The 20,000-nt window shown below is 43.9% G+C and overlaps 1 protein-coding gene across 2 annotated transcripts in view; it reads left to right on the top strand.

Annotated features, from left to right (window-relative positions):
- Positions 1 to 17,269, top strand: part of fgd (faciogenital dysplasia) — a 58,521-nt gene extending 41,252 nt beyond the window's left edge. The window contains exons 14-19 of one of the 2 annotated variants that reach the window (XM_058389898.1): positions 91 to 195; positions 12,472 to 12,522; positions 12,934 to 13,035; positions 13,670 to 13,804; positions 14,236 to 14,376; positions 16,089 to 17,269. In XM_058389898.1, coding sequence (XP_058245881.1) covers positions 91 to 195; positions 12,472 to 12,522; positions 12,934 to 13,035; positions 13,670 to 13,804; positions 14,236 to 14,376; positions 16,089 to 16,328 — 774 coding nt within the window. In that variant the 3' untranslated portion in view covers positions 16,329 to 17,269. The remainder of the gene's footprint in view (positions 1 to 90; positions 196 to 12,471; positions 12,523 to 12,933; positions 13,036 to 13,669; positions 13,805 to 14,235; positions 14,377 to 16,088) is intronic. The other variant, XM_058389899.1, reaches the window with a different exon arrangement.
- The last annotated feature ends 2,731 nt before the right edge of the window (positions 17,270 to 20,000 follow it).

The following is a 20,000-nucleotide window of genomic DNA, read 5'->3' as shown; positions in this document are numbered from 1 at the left end:
AGCACGTACTTTAGTGGTGTGTGATGTATGAAATGATAGGACAGACCTAACCCCCTCCCCTCTCTCTGACTATACTGTTATCTGTCTTAGGTCATCTTGGCCACAATCGATAAGCAAAAACAGAAAAGTGAGACATTTAATAAAGCCTTCAGCAGCTCCTTATCCCGTGAAGAAGAGCACATCCCCGACTCACCGGTACAGTACTCTTCATCTGTTCAGCTGACCAGTTAACTGTGCTTGTGTGTACTGCTGGTGTACTTACCTTTTTGTCCATATATCTGCTTTTTTTTAGAATATTAGATGATTCTATTAGAGCTAAAATAACAATCTGTTCTGGGAAAGCAAAACACTCAAACACACAGCATATCAGACGAGTGAACACACACACACAGCATATCAGACGAGTGAACACACACACACAGCATATCAGACGAGTGAACACACACACACAGCATATCAGACGAGTGAACACACACACACAGCATATCAGACGAGTGAACACACACACACAGCATATCAGACGAGTGAACACACACACAGCATATCAGACGAGTGAACACACACACACACACACACAGCATATCAGACGAGTGAACACACACACACACAGAGCATATCAGACGAGTGAACACACACACACACACAGCATATCAGACGAGTGAACACACACACACACACACACACACACACACACACAGCATATCAGACGAGTGAACACACACACACACAGAGCATATCAGACGAGTGAACACACACACACACACAGAGCATATCAGACGAGTGAACACACACACAGCATATCAGACGTGTGAACACACACACAGCATATCAGACGAGTGAACACACACACACAGCATATCAGACGAGTGAACACACACACAGCATATCAGACGAGTGAACACACACAGCATATCAGACGAGTGAACACACACACACACAGCATATCAGACGAGTGAACACACACACACAGCATATCAGACGAGTGAACACACACACACAGCATATCAGACGAGTGAACACACACACAGCATATCAGACGAGTGAACACACACACACAGCATATCAGACGAGTGAACACACACACACAGCATATCAGACGAGTGAACACACACACACACAGCATATCAGACGAGTGAACACACACACACAGCATATCAGACGAGTGAACACACACAGAGCATATCAGACGAGTGAACACACACACACAGCATATCAGACATGTGAACACACACACACACACAGCATATCAGACGAGTGAACACACACACAGCATATCAGACGAGTGAACACACACACACACACACACACAGCATATCAGCCGAGTGAACACACACACACAGCATATCAGCCGAGTGAACACACACACACAGCATATCAGACGAGTGAACACACACACACAGCATATCAGACGAGTGAACACACACACACACACACAGCATATCAGACGAGTGAACACACACACAGCATATCAGACGAGTGAACACACACACACACACAGCATATCAGACGAGTGAACACACACACACACAGCATATCAGACGAGTGAACACACACACACACAGCATATCAGACGAGTGAACACACACACACACAGCATATCAGACGAGTGAACACACACACACAGCATATCAGACCAGTGAACACACACACACACACACACAGCATATCAGACGAGTGAACACACACAGCATATCAGACCAGTGAACACACACACACACACACACACACACAGCATATCAGACGAGTGAACACACACACACAGCATATCAGACGCGTGAACACACACACACAGCATATCAGACGAGTGAACACACACACACAGCATATCAGACCAGTGAACACACACACACACACACAGCATATCAGACGAGTGAACACACACAGCATATCAGACCAGTGAACACACACACACACACACACACACACAGCATATCAGACAAGTGAACACACACACACAGCATATCAGACGCGTGAACACACACACACAGCATATCAGACCAGTGAACACACACACACACACACACACAGCATATCAGACGAGTGAACACACACACACACACACACAGCATATCAGACAAGTGAACACACACACACAGCATATCAGACGAGTGAACACACACACACAGCATATCAGACGAGTGAACACACACACACACACAGCATATCAGACGAGTGAACACACACACACACAGCATATCAGACGAGTGAACACACACACACACAGCATATCAGACGAGTGAACACACACACACACAGCATATCAGACGAGTGAACACACACACACACAGCATATCAGACGAGTGAACACACACACACACAGCATATCAGACGAGTGAACACACACACACACAGCATATCAGACGAGTGAACACACACACACACACAGCATATCAGACGAGTGAACACACACACACACACAGCATATCAGACAAGTGAACACACACAGCATATCAGACCAGTGAACACACACACACAGCATATCAGACAAGTGAACACACACACACAGCATATCAGACAAGTGAACACACACAGCATATCAGACCAGTGAACACACACACACACACACACACACACAGCATATCAGACGAGTGAACACACACACACAGCATATCAGACGAGTGAACACACACACACACACACACAGCATATCAGACGAGTGAACACACACACACAGCATATCAGACGAGTGAACACACACACAGCATATCAGACCAGTGAACACACACACACACACACACACACACACAGCATATCAGACCAGTGAACACACACACACAGCATATCACACGAGTGAACACACACACACAGCATATCAGACGAGTGAACACACACAGCATATCAGACCAGTGAACACACACACACACACACACACACACAGCATATCAGACGAGTGAACACACACACACAGCATATCAGACGAGTGAACACACACACACACACACACAGCATATCAGACGAGTGAACACACACACACAGCATATCAGACGAGTGAACACACACACAGCATATCAGACCAGTGAACACACACACACACACACACACACAGCATATCAGACGAGTGAACACACACACACAGCATATCAGACGAGTGAACACACACACAGCATATCAGACCAGTGAACACACACACACACACACACACACAGCATATCACACGAGTGAACACACACACACAGCATATCAGACGAGTGAACACACACACAGCATATCAGACGAGTGAACACACACACACACACACACACAGCATATCAGACGAGTGAACACACACACACAGCATATCAGACGAGTGAACACACACACAGCATATCAGACCAGTGAACACACACACACACACACACACACAGCATATCACACGAGTGAACACACACACACAGCATATCAGACGAGTGAACACACACACAGCATATGAGAAGACTGAACACACACACACACACACACACAGCATATCAGACAAGTGAACACACACACACACACACAGCATATCAGACGAGTGAACACACACAGCATATCAGACGAGTGAACACACACACACACACACAGCATATCAGACGAGTGAACACACACACACACACAGCATATCAGACGAGTGAACACACACGCACACACAGCATATCAGACGAGTGAACACACACAGCATATCAGACGAGTGAACACACACACACACACACAGCATATCAGACGAGTGAACACACACACACACACAGCATATCAGACGAGTGAACACACACAGCATATCAGACGAGTGAACACACACACACACACACAGCATATCAGACGAGTGAACACACACACACAGCATATCAGACGAGTGAACACACACACACACACACAGCATATCAGACGAGTGAACACACACACACAGCATATCAGACGAGTGAACACACACACACACAGCATATCAGACGAGTGAACACACACAGCATATCAGACGAGTGAACACACACACACACACAGCATATCAGACGAGTGAACACACACACACAGCATATCAGACGAGTGAACACACACACACAGCATATCAGACGAGTGAACACACACACACACACAGCATATCAGACGAGTGAACACACACACACAGCATATCAGACGAGTGAACACACACACACACAGCATATCAGACGAGTGAACACACACACACAGCATATCAGACGAGTGAACACACACACACAGCATATCAGACGAGTGAACACACACACACACAGCATATCAGACGAGTGAACACACACACACACACACAGCATATCAGACGAGTACACACACACACACACACAGCATATCAGCCGAGTGAACACACACACAGCATATCAGACGAGTGAACACACACACACACACACACAGCATATCAGACGAGTGAACACACACACACACAGCATATCAGACGAGTGAACACACACACACACACACACAGCATATCAGACGAGTGAACACACACACACACACACACAGCATATCAGACGAGTGAACACACACACACAGCATATCAGACGAGTGAACACACACACACACACAGCATATCAGACGAGTGAACACACACACACACAGCATATCAGACGAGTGAACACACACACACACACACACAGCATATCAGACGAGTGAACACACACACACACACAGCATATCAGACGAGTGAACACACACACACACACAGCATATCAGACGAGTGAACACACACACACACACAGCATATCAGACGAGTGAACACACACACACAGCATATCAGACGAGTGAACACACACACACACAGCATATCAGACGAGTGAACACACACACACAGCATATCAGACGAGTGAACACATACACACAGCATATCAGACGAGTGAACACACACACACACAGCATATCAGACGAGTGAACACACACACACACACACAGCATATCAGACGAGTGAACACACACACACACACAGCATATCAGACGTGTGAACACACACACACAGCATATCAGACGAGTGAACACACACACACACAGCATATCAGCCGAGTGAACACACACACACACAGCATATCAGACGAGTGAACACACACACACACACACAGCATATCAGACGAGTGAACACACACACACAGCATATCAGACGAGTGAACACACACACACACACACAGCATATCAGACGAGTGAACACACACACACACACACACACACACAGCATATCAGACGAGTGAACACACACACAGCATATCAGACGAGTGAACACACACACACACACACAGCATATCAGACGAGTGAACACACACACACACAGCATATCAGACGAGTGAACACACACACACACACACACACACACACAGCATATCAGACGAGTGAACACACACACACACACACACAGCATATCAGACGAGTGAACACACACACACACACACAGCATATCAGACGAGTGAACACACACACACACACAGCATATCAGACGAGTGAACACACACACACACAGCATATCAGACGAGTGAACACACACACACACACACACACAGCATATCAGACGAGTGAACACACACACACACACACACACAGCATATCAGACGAGTGAACACACACACACACACAGCATATCAGACGAGTGAACACACACACACACACAGCATATCAGACGAGTGAACACACACACACACAGCATATCAGACGAGTGAACACACACAGCATATCAGACGAGTGAACACACACACACACAGCATATCAGACGAGTGAACACACACACACACAGCATATCAGACGAGTGAACACACACACACACAGCATATCAGACGAGTGAACACACACACACACACAGCATATCAGACGAGTGAACACACACACACACACAGCATATCAGACAAGTGAACACACACACACACAGCATATCAGACAAGTGAACACACACAGCATATCAGACCAGTGAACACACACACACACACAGCATATCAGACGAGTGAACACACACACACACACAGCATATCAGACAAGTGAACACACACAGCATATCAGACCAGTGAACACACACACACACACACACACACACACAGCATATCAGACGAGTGAACACACACACACACACACACAGCATATCAGACGAGTGAACACACACATACACACACACACAGCATATCAGACGAGTGAACACACACACACAGCATATCAGACCAGTGAACACACACACACACACACACACACAGCATATCAGACGAGTGAACACACACACACAGCATATCACACGAGTGAACACACACACACAGCATATCAGACGAGTGAACACACACACAGCATATCAGACGAGTGAACACACACACACACACACACACAGCATATCAGACAAGTGAACACACACACACACACACAGCATATCAGACGAGTGAACACACACAGCATATCAGACGAGTGAACACACACACACACACACAGCATATCAGACGAGTGAACACACACACACACACAGCATATCAGACGAGTGAACACACACGCACACACAGCATATCAGACGAGTGAACACACACAGCATATCAGACGAGTGAACACACACACACACACACAGCATATCAGACGAGTGAACACACACACACACACAGCATATCAGACGAGTGAACACACACAGCATATCAGACGAGTGAACACACACACACACACACAGCATATCAGACGAGTGAACACACACACACAGCATATCAGACGAGTGAACACACACACACACACACAGCATATCAGACGAGTGAACACACACACACACACACACAGCATATCAGACGAGTGAACACACACACACACAGCATATCAGACGAGTGAACACACACAGCATATCAGACGAGTGAACACACACACACACACAGCATATCAGACGAGTGAACACACACACACAGCATATCAGACGAGTGAACACACACACACAGCATATCAGACGAGTGAACACACACACACACAGCATATCAGACCAGTGAACACACACACACAGCATATCAGACGAGTGAACACACACACACACAGCATATCAGACGAGTGAACACACACACACAGCATATCAGACGAGTGAACACACACACACACAGCATATCAGACGAGTGAACACACACACAGCATATCAGACGAGTGAACACACACACACACAGCATATCAGCCGAGTGAACACACACACAGCATATCAGACGAGTGAACACACACACACACACACACAGCATATCAGACGAGTGAACACACACACACACAGCATATCAGACGAGTGAACACACACACACACACACACAGCATATCAGACGAGTGAACACACACACACACACACACAGCATATCAGACGAGTGAACACACACACAGCATATCAGACGAGTGAACACACACACACACACAGCATATCAGACGAGTGAACACACACACACACACACACACAGCATATCAGACGAGTGAACACACACACACAGCATATCAGACGAGTGAACACACACACACACAGCATATCAGACGAGTGAACACACACACACACAGCATATCAGACGAGTGAACACACACACACACACACACAGCATATCAGACGAGTGAACACACACACACACACAGCATATCAGACGAGTGAACACACACACACACACACAGCATATCAGACGAGTGAACACACACACACAGCATATCAGACGAGTGAACACACACACACACAGCATATCAGACGAGTGAACACACACACACAGCATATCAGACGAGTGAACACATACACACAGCATATCAGACGAGTGAACACACACATACACACAGCATATCAGACGAGTGAACACACACACACACACAGCATATCAGACGAGTGAACACACACACACACACACAGCATATCAGACGAGTGAACACACACACACACACACAGCATATCAGACGAGTGAACACACACACACACACACAGCATATCAGACGAGTGAACACACACACACACACAGCATATCAGACGTGTGAACACACACACACAGCATATCAGCCGAGTGAACACACACACACACAGCATATCAGCCGAGTGAACACACACACACACAGCATATCAGACGAGTGAACACACACACACACACAGCATATCAGACGAGTGAACACACACACACAGCATATCAGACGAGTGAACACACACACACACACACAGCATATCAGACGAGTGAACACACACACACACACACAGCATATCAGACGAGTGAACACACACACACACACACAGCATATCAGACGAGTGAACACACACACACACAGCATATCAGACGAGTGAACACACACACACACACACACACACACACAGCATATCAGACGAGTGAACACACACACACAGCATATCAGACGAGTGAACACACACACACACACACACACAGCATATCAGACGAGTGAACACACACACACAGCATATCAGACGAGTGAACACACACACACACACACACAGCATATCAGACGAGTGAACACACACACACAGCATATCAGACGAGTGAACACACACACACACACACACAGCATATCAGACGAGTGAACACACACACAGCATATCAGACGAGTGAACACACACACAGCATATCAGACGAGTGAACACACACACAGCATATCAGACGAGTGAACACACACACACAGCATATCAGACGAGTGAACACACACAGCATATCAGACCAGTGAACACACACACACAGCATATCAGACCAGTGAACACACACACACAGCATATCAGACGAGTGAACACACACACACACACACACACAGCATATCAGACGAGTGAACACACACACACACAGCATATCAGACGAGTGAACACACACACACACACACACAGCATATCAGACAAGTGAACACACACACAGCATATCAGACGAGTGAACACACACACACACAGCATATCAGACGAGTGAACACACACACACACACAGCATATCAGACAAGTGAACACACACACACAGCATATCAGACGAGTGAACACACACACACAGCATATCAGACGAGTGAACACACACACACACACACAGCATATCAGACAAGTGAACACACACACACAGCATATCAGACGAGTGAACACACACACACACAGCATATCAGACGAGTGAACACACACACACAGCATATCAGACGAGTGAACACACACACACACACAGCATATCAGACGAGTGAACACACACACACACAGCATATCAGACGAGTGAACACACACACACACAGCATATCAGACGAGTGAACACACACACACAGCATATCAGACGAGTGAACACACACACACACACAGCATATCAGACGAGTGAACACACACAGCATATCAGACCAGTGAACACACACACACACAGCATATCAGACCAGTGAACACACACACACAGCATATCAGACGAGTGAACACACACACACACACACACACAGCATATCAGACGAGTGAACACACACACACAGCATATCAGACGAGTGAACACACACACACACAGCATATCAGACGAGTGAACACACACACACACACACACACACACACAGCATATCAGACGAGTGAACACACACACACACACAGCATATCAGACGAGTGAACACACACACACACAGCATATCAGACGAGTGAACACACACACACAGCATATCAGACGAGTGAACACACACACACACACAGCATATCAGACGAGTGAACACACACACACACAGCATATCAGACGAGTGAACACACACACACACAGCATATCAGACGAGTGAACACACACACAGCATATCAGACGAGTGAACACACACACACACACACAGCATATCAGACGAGTGAACACACACACAGCATATCAGACGAGTGAACACACACACACACAGAGCATATCAGACGAGTGAACACACACACACACAGCATATCAGACGAGTGAACACACACACAGCATATCAGACGAGTGAACACACACACACACAGCATATCAGACACGTGAACACACACAGCATATCAGACCAGTGAACACACACACACACACAGCATATCAGACGAGTGAACACACACACACACACAGCATATCAGACGAGTGAACACACACACACACCCACCCACAGCATATCAGACGAGTGAACACACACACACACACACACAGCATATCAGACAAGTGAACACACACACAGCATATCAGACGAGTGAACACACACACACAGCATATCAGACGAGTGAACACACACACACACACACAGCATATCAGACGAGTGAACACACACACACACAGCATATCAGACGAGTGAACACACACACACACACACACACACACACACACAGCATATCAGACGAGTGAACACACACACACACACACACACACACACAGCATATCAGACGAGTGAACACACACACACACACACACACACACAGCATATCAGACGAGTGAACACACACACACACACACACACAGCATATCAGACCAGTGAACACACACACACACACAGCATATCAGACGAGTGAACACACACACACACACACACACACACAGCATATCAGACGAGTGAACACACACACACACAGCATATCAGACGAGTGAACACACACACACACACACACAGCATATCAGCCGAGTGAACACACACACACACACACACAGCATATCAGACGAGTGAACACACACACACACACACAGCATATCAGACGAGTGAACACACACACACACACACACACACACACACAGCATATCAGACGAGTGAACACACACACACACACACAGCATATCAGACGAGTGAACACACACAGCATATCAGACGAGTGAACACACACACACACACACACACAGCATATCAGACGAGTGAACACACACAGCATATCAGACGAGTACACACACACACACACACACACACACACAGCATATCAGACGAGTGAACACACACACACACACACAGCATATCAGACGAGTGAACACACACACACACACACACACACACAGAGCATATCAGACGAGTGAACACACACACACACAGCATATCAGACGAGTGAACACACACACAGCATATCAGACGAGTGAACACACACACACACAGCATATCAGACACGTGAACACACACAGCATATCAGACCAGTGAACACACACACACACACAGCATATCAGACGAGTGAACACACACACACACACAGCATATCAGACGAGTGAACACACACACACACCCACCCACAGCATATCAGACGAGTGAACACACACACACACACACACAGCATATCAGACAAGTGAACACACACACAGCATATCAGACGAGTGAACACACACACACAGCATATCAGACGAGTGAACACACACACACACACACAGCATATCAGACGAGTGAACACACACACACAGCATATCAGACGAGTGAACACACACACACACACACACACACACAGCATATCAGACCAGTGAACACACACACACAGCATATCAGACGAGTGAACACACACACACACACACAGCATATAAGACGAGTGAACACACACACACACACACAGCATATCAGACGAGTGAACACACACATACACACACACACAGCATATCAGACGAGTGAACACACACACACACACACACAGCATATCAGACGAGTGAACACACACACACACACACACAGCATATCAGACGAGTGAACACACACACACACACACACACACAGCATATCAGACGAGTGAACACACACACACACACACACACACACACAGCATATCAGACGAGTGAACACACACACACAGCATATCAGACGAGTGAACACACACACACACACACACACACAGCATATCAGACGAGTGAACACACACACACACACACACACACACACACAGCATATCAGACGAGTGAACACACACACACACACACACACACACACAGCATATCAGACGAGTGAACACACACACACACACACACACACACAGCATATCAGACCAGTGAACACACACACACACACACACACACAGCATATCAGACGAGTGAACACACACACACACACACACACACACAGCATATCAGACGAGTGAACACACACACACACAGCATATCAGACGAGTGAACACACACACACACACACACACACAGCATATCAGCCGAGTGAACACACACGCACACACACACACACAGCATATCAGACGAGTGAACACACACACACACACACACACACAGCATATCAGACGAGTGAACACACACACACACACACAGCATATCAGACGAGTGAACACACACACACACACACACACAGCATATCAGACGAGTGAACACACACAGCATATCAGACGAGTGAACACACACACACACACACACACAGCATATCAGACGAGTGAACACACACAGCATATCAGACGAGTGAACACACACACACACACACACACAGCATATCAGACGAGTGAACACACACACACAGCATATCAGACAAGTGAACACACACACAGCATATCAGACGAGTGAACACACACATACACACACACACAGCATGAGCGAGCTACAGCAGTTCTGCAGAGATAATAATAATAATAATAATAATAATAATAATAATAAACAGTGATACTGTAAGGATATTGTCTTGGTCAGTTCATGACTGTTTGAACCTTGATGTTTTTTGTATCTTCAGAGTCTATTTAGTAGTGCATCTGTGGATTCAGATGGAGGTGTGAATGAAAGAGTGAGTAGAAATCTCTCTCCCTTTCTCTCTCTATCTCCTTCTCTCTTTCTATCTCTCATTCTCTCGCTCTTTCTTTCTTTCTTTTTTCTTTCTTTCTTTCTTTCTTTCTTTCTGTCTGTCTGTCTGTCTGTCTGTCTGTCTGTCTGTCTGTCTGTCTGTCTGTCTGTCTGTCTGTCTGTCTTTCTCTCTCTCTTTCTGTCTTTCTCTCTCTCTTTCTGTCTTTCTCTCTCTCTTTCTGTCTTTCTCTCTCTCTTTCTTTTTCTTTCTTTCTCTCTCTCTCTCTCTCTCTCTCTCTCTCTCTCTCTCTCTCTCTCTTTCTTTTTCTTTCTTTCTTTCTCTCTCTCATTTGGTACACTATGTGCTTCATTGCATTGCTTTAAGTGTGTGTGCATGTGTGAATCTTGTGTGCAGAGGAGTTCAAAGAAACGTGAGAAGGAGAAAGAGACTTGTAAAGGCTGCAACGAGAACTTTAACTTCACGAAACGCAAGCACCACTGCAAGAACTGTTCAGCTGTGAGTGCCGGGGCTAACTTCATATACGGCTCCTGTGGGGCAAAGTTTACTGTACAGTATATTCACTAGGTCTCAGATATTATCTGCTGAAACTTAGAAACCTTACACAGTCATTGTTCATTTACTTTCTGCTTCAGAATCATTTGTTAGAGCTTCACTTCAGAGCTTAGAGTTCATATCAATCATCAAAATGAAGAAAAGTGTTCTATGGATGTTTGTACCAGATGAGTTGTGTGAGTTCGCAGTACGATTATAGAGCGCTTATTTTGAGATACTGTAGATTTTCAGATCGGTCTGGTCATTATCATCTGATCTCTCTCATCAGAAAAGGGTTTCAGCTGCAGGGATGCCTTTTTTTTTTTTTTTTTAGGTTTTAGCATCATTCTGTGTAAACTCTAGAGACTGATGTGTGTGAATTCCCAGCTGATCAGCAGTTTCTGTAAAACCAGCTCATCTAGTACCAACATCCATGTCATGCTTAGTCAATGAGGTGAACATTATAAGCCACGACTACATGATCGGCTGATTAGGCAGCTACATAAATGCTCAGTACAGGTGTTCCTAATAAAGTGGACGGTGGTGGTATGTCTGTGGAGTGATTGTGCCATTTCTTCTTCTCTGCTGCCCCCTGCAGGCCGTCTGTGGTAAATGCTCGAAGGTGTCAGAGACCAAAAACATCCGCGTGTGTAAACAGTGTTACGAAGTCCTGCATGGAGCTGATGGGACGCCAGGGGGCAGTGTTGAGCAGAAGAAAAAAAGCCCGGTAGAGGTAAGACGCGTCAAACCTTAAATGAGTCATTTCTTGTCACTGGTTGCTAAATAGCTAATAAAAACTAGCACCAGAAGATACTGTTCCACAGCAAACTATAGTTTCCCATGAATTATGAAACACGAGAAACATGTTCCAAAGCACCATGCCACCCACATATATAAAGAAGTGTGCTGTCACACAACTACCACATACCACCACCTCCTCTTCCAGTTCTCTTAACAGCTGTCTCACATCTGGAATGAAACGGTGTAGGTACGAACAATTGAAATTAGTTACGGCAGTGCTTAAGTGGCATGATTTATGTGAGTAAATGTACAGTATATCCAAATATGTATACAGGCTTAGCCCAAAATCCACCCCCCCAAACACACACTGCTGTGACACAGAAGCAGGTAATACAGGTGTCTAATCCTTATGTGGTGTTGCAGAAGCAGCTCTCCTTTGTGGACGACAGTTATGTACTATGCAGCCAGCTCATGGTTCAGGAGAAAGGTAAGACCTGGACTAAGACCTGGGTGGCCATCACAAAAGCAGAACCACTAACGCTTCACCTACAGACCAGCAGCCAGGTACAATACAGTGTGTGTCTTTGTGCTTACCTTGTCTGCTTCTTTAGGAAGATTGAGGTCAGGGGGATTGTCCAAGTCTTCTCCTGACCTCGTATCGACTGTCTGGTGCTTACTCACCTCTAGCCGGTCTCTGTCTCTGCACTCTCTTCAGCTTCACATGATTATTCTTCATTTTGTTCATCTGTATCTTCATTTCTTTCTTTTATGTTTATGATGAAATCAATCTTGGTTTCTGTTAGAAAGTGCTCACAAAATTGTTATATATACACACACACACACATTATTTATATATATATATATATATATATATATATATATATATATATATATATATATATATATATATATATATATATGTGTATATATATGTATGTATATATATATATGTGTATATATATATATATGTGTATATATATATATGTGTATATATATATATGTGTGTATATATATATGTATATATATATATATGTATATATATATATATATGTGTATATGTATATGTGTATATATGTGTATATGTGTATATATATATGTGTATATATATGTGTATATGTGTATATATGTGTATATATATATGTGTATATATATATATATGTGTATATATATATGTGTATATATATATGTGTATATATATATGTGTATATATATATGTGTATATATATATGTGTATATATATATGTGTATATATATATATATGTGTATATATATATGTGTATATATATATATGTGTATATATATATGTGTATATATATATATGTATATATAAGGATTATATACATTCAATTGCGATGAGGGTTAAATTGGTACAGATTATGAGAAATGCCTTTGTGATTAAGTATCTGCACATGCGAATTGCATGTGGCAAAAGTATTGGCACCCTGTGGCATTCTGTGCTTTGTGCAACCTCCTTTTTCCAACATGACGATTCTTCTTGTGTAATGCTTGCTGAAATGAAAGAACCCAAAGCAAGGAATCTGAGACCATTCCATAATACGGAATCTCTCTAGATCCTCCAGCATCCTCGGCTCACTCTTGTGGTCTGAAAAGTGTTTAGGTCAGGGGACTGGGATGGCCTTCTTCAATGACTACTTCATTGTTTGGTCATCGACCCATTTTTGTGTGGCTTTTGGATCACATTCCTGCTGGAAAAGCCATCCTTGACCCAGTTTTAGCTCGCAGCCAGAGTTTCATTTAAAAATCTTCTGGTTCTTCCATGACGTCACGTGTCCTAACAAGTTTCCCGCTACCTTTGGTGGACAAACAGCCCTAGTGAACTCTAAATGCTTGCATTTTGTAGTGAGATGAAAATGCTATAAAAATATTTGGGGAGACTTGATGACTCTAAAATGCTAATCTCTACTCATTTTAATCTACAATTATTTGTACCATGCTTTTTCGCATCTAAGTGCAATATATATATTGGGTGTCCTCTTCCAAAACAATTTCCAAAGGGAATATTAGCATTTTTGCAGCTAGTGCTTGAGTGTTTTTTTTTTTTTTTTCTCCTTATTTCATTTGTATGTTTTCATCTGCATCATGTTGATGAATGACTAAACAAACTTGTCCTTTGTGTCGTCTCATACATACATTAAACCTGTATTCACACTGATTTCGAAGCCCGGGATATTAAAAATGACCTAATGTGTTAATGTATTCTGATTAGCCACACTCATTTGAATAATCAATCAACGACTCTTTATCTTCCTCATCAGGATGTACACAGAGCCCGGACCATCTCTCTACCTGCTTACGAGGTCAGCACGATGTTAACACCCTCTGAGAAGGCAGAAGGCAAGCATGTGTTCAGGCTCAGCCACTCCCAGCATGCACTGCTCTTCAGTGCCCCAGACGTAGAATTAATGGACAAGTGGGTGGAGCTTCTGTCCCACGCTGCGAAAGGGGAGGCTTTGGAGACGTCGACGAGCGTGACGGAACACCGCAAGAGCCGATGAGAACCAGCGAAGGCTTCAAAGCGACAGAGCTTCGTCTCGAGAACTTGTTACTTGAATTCACATTCATCCTCAGCACTTTTTTTTCTTTTTTAGTTCCACTTCACCTTTTTTTCCCACCGTTCCTTTCACATAAGCACAGGACAGGATGCATTCGTACACAAACATGCACTGTTCCAACTCCTCTGCCACTGTTGTGCTTGGTGTGTGGCTGGTTCCCAAATGCACTGTTTCCTTTTATTATTAAGATCTTTCTTTTGTATTATAATAGATAAGGCTGTTTTGGATTTATTTTAAATATTATAAGACGAAGGTTTTTACGATTTCGTTAAAGGTTCGTGTAAAATTGCTCTTCCTTGTTTAGCATTAACTTGTTTTAGCCTTCACGTTCGCCGAAACGTTTCAGCCATTTTCCTCACTGTGTAATTAGTTTTCTTTTACTTTTTGTCTGCACGCCATTTTTCTGCTCTTGCAACACATTGTGGCTTCTGCACTTCTTTTTGAAGATCAAGCTTACGAAAGAGGAACCTCTATTTAAAGACGAACAAAGGTTTTCGGCCACTGGGTTATTCTACTGTAATATCACCATTAGTAGTTTCTTTTCCAAGCAACACCTTTGTGTTTTATTCGTATTCTACACGGCAATTTGAAAAAATCTCCCATCCCTTCAGTAAACCTGCAGGATTCGTACTGTATTGTAAGTAAGCCTTAGCTGTGCTTTGAAGATCTATCTCCACATGCTTGTTGTATCCCATATTTATAATTTTGTGCTTTTTTTAAAAAAAAAACCCTGCAAGCATTTTTGTCTCCTGAAGATGGATTTTTAACATGGATTTTAACCATTTTTAAACAAGATCCTTCTATGTTTAAAGCAGAAATCTTCACGAAAAGGAATTATATCTACAGAATCATCCAAATAAAATAACACCCGGTTTCCCTGTCTCTATCGTTTTACTTCATTTCACGCTTCTCTTCTATCGGCTTTTTACACTGTTACAGTTTCTTTAGTATGTCTCATAACATGACACAAACAATACCCAGAAATGTATGCGTCACAGTGTTTAACAAACACTACAGGTTCAGTTCCTGTTGTCTGTGGGTTAAATGCGGTTTGTCTCGCTCTTTTTAAAACTAAACGTGTCTGTACGGTTTTTGGAAAATGCGCTAGTTTCTAAAGAAGTCAGTAAATATTTCCGAATAATAGCAAGAACATGAAAATCACCAGGTCCTGAGACTAATTTTTAGTCTTTTGGGCGTTTAAAAAAAAAAAAAAAAGCCTAGAACTATATAACTGCATAGGTCTTGACAGTAACTCTTGTCTTTACAGCTGATGTACTTTGTATATTAAGAGATAATGTTTGCTCTCATGTCTTCTAATGCTGCTGTAATTTAGCAATATGAAGAAACAAAACAAACAAGGAGTTTCAGAGCTGAAGATTATTTTATTCCTTAATGAAATCTGATCAGCCATAATATTAAAACCACTGACAGGTGAAGGGAATACCGTGGATTTTCTCATTATTATGACACGTGTTAAGAAGGTGATATAGATTCGGTTGCAAGGTGTTGACTTGCTCAATCCGATCAAAAATCTGTGGAATGTGTCGGACAAACCGGTCTGACCCATGGAGGCCCTTCTTCATGACGTAAGGATCTGCTGCTTACGTCTTGATGCCAGATACCACAGCACACCTTCAGAGGTCTTGTGGAGTTTGTGCCTCGGCGGATCGGAGATCTTTTGACGGCAAAATGGGAACTTGCAATACTAGGCAGATGTTACAGCTGATTTATGTACTGTATATACACTATATTGCCAAAAGTTTTAGGACACCTCTCCAAATCATTCAATTCAGGTGTTGGACTCGGGCCCCTTAGTTCCAGTGAAAGGAACTCTTAATGCTTCAGCATACCGAGACATTTTGGACATTTTCATGCTCCCAACTTTGTGGCAAAAGTTTGGGGACGACCGCTGCCTGTTCCAACATGACTGTACACCAGCGCACAAAGCAAGGTCCATAAAGACGTGGATGAGCGAGTTTGGTGTGGAGGAACTACACAGAGTCCTGACCTCAACCTGATAGACACATTTGGGATGAATTAGAGCGGAGACTGTGAGCCAGGCCTTCTCCTCCAACATCAGTGTCTGACCTCACAAATGTGCTTCTAGACGAATGGTCAAAAATTCCCATAAACACACTCCTACACCTTGTGGAAAGCCTTCCCAGAACAGTTGGACCTGTTATAGCCGTAAAGGGCGGGGCAAACTCCATATTACATTCATGAGCATGTAAAGTCAGACGGCCCAAAACTTTTGGCAATACAAGTGTATGTACAGATATCAGTCTGAGAGTGACCTCAGAAACGACCACTGTCGTGAAGGAGCTTCACAAGAATCTAAATCTATCTGTTATCATTTATGTTCAGACTACAGATGACACAAATCCATCCAGCCCAAATGACCTGTAATTCAAAACATTTGTTAAACAGCAACATAATACAAAAGTTTTCTATAATTAAAAAAGACTATTCTTAGCCACAAATAATTTTCTAATCAGTTTGTACTACACACAGTACATAAAGCACAGAAAAGATCAAATTGGTTTGACCTCAATGTACAGTAACCGGATATAAATCAGAGGAGTCTGTTGTGTAACAGTAGCTAGTTGCTTCACTAAAAGGAAGTGATGTTATACAGTGTCCATTCTTGTATGTCGTGTGTGTGTGTGTGTGTGTGTACATGCTTCTTCTGCAATAGATTATATAGGCTAAATTTGTACATTCCTAAGTTACTGTAACTAATAGACATCCTGCACAACACCAAGGCATATTCTTTCTGAAACTGTGATCAATAATAAATAGAAATATAACATGACAGGCTCTCTAGCTTTGTATTTTCTAGCCAGTCCCCACCCACACACACCCACACACTCATCCACTCGTACACCTGTTCACACACTACAGACAGTTTAGAAATGCCAATCAGTTTACTGCGTCTCTGGACTGGCAAAGGAAACCCATGCACACAGAGCAGAGGCGGAAATCAGACCTAACCCTGCTGCTGCAAACCAAACATGCTGTAGGTTTATTGTTCTGTTCACAATAGAAACACAAAGCAATGTTACTACAGTCAGGGTCACTGTGACTGGTGCAGCACTGGGTCCTGTATCTGTTTAACACTGGTGTGTGTTAGGTCTGTAGTGGACTTTCTGATGATGGACAGTGTGAAATAATAGTCTTTGTCTTTGTCTTTTTCTCTTTCTCTGTCTGTCCATCAGTTGATATGTCTATCATTCAATCTGTGGATTAGTTGCCCCCCCCTCCCTCTCTGTCTGTCTGTCTTTCTCTCTCTGGCTTTCTTTTTCTCTCCTTTTCTCTCTCTCTCTCTCTCTCTCTCTCTCTCTCTCTCTCTCTCTCACTCTCTTTCTGTCTGCCTCTCTCTCTCTCTATCCCCCCTCTTTCTCTCTCTGTCTCTCTCTGCCCCCCCTCTCTTTCTCTCTCTCTCTCTCTCTCTCTCTCTCTCTCTCTCTCTCTCTCTCTCTCTCCCTCTCTCTGTCTGTCTGTCTTTCTCTCTCTCTGGCTTTCCCTTTCTCTCCTTTTCTCTCTTTCTCTCTCTCTGTCTCTCACTCTTTCTGTCTGCCTCTCTCCCCCCTCTTTCTCTCTCTCTGTCTCTCTCTG

The sequence above is a fragment of the Hemibagrus wyckioides genome, linkage group LG05, assembly GCF_019097595.1.
Source record: "Hemibagrus wyckioides isolate EC202008001 linkage group LG05, SWU_Hwy_1.0, whole genome shotgun sequence".
NCBI classification, from domain to species: domain Eukaryota; kingdom Metazoa; phylum Chordata; class Actinopteri; order Siluriformes; family Bagridae; genus Hemibagrus; species Hemibagrus wyckioides.
The sequence above is the reverse complement of the archived record's forward strand: the minus strand, read 5'-3'. Positions and strand labels throughout refer to the sequence as shown.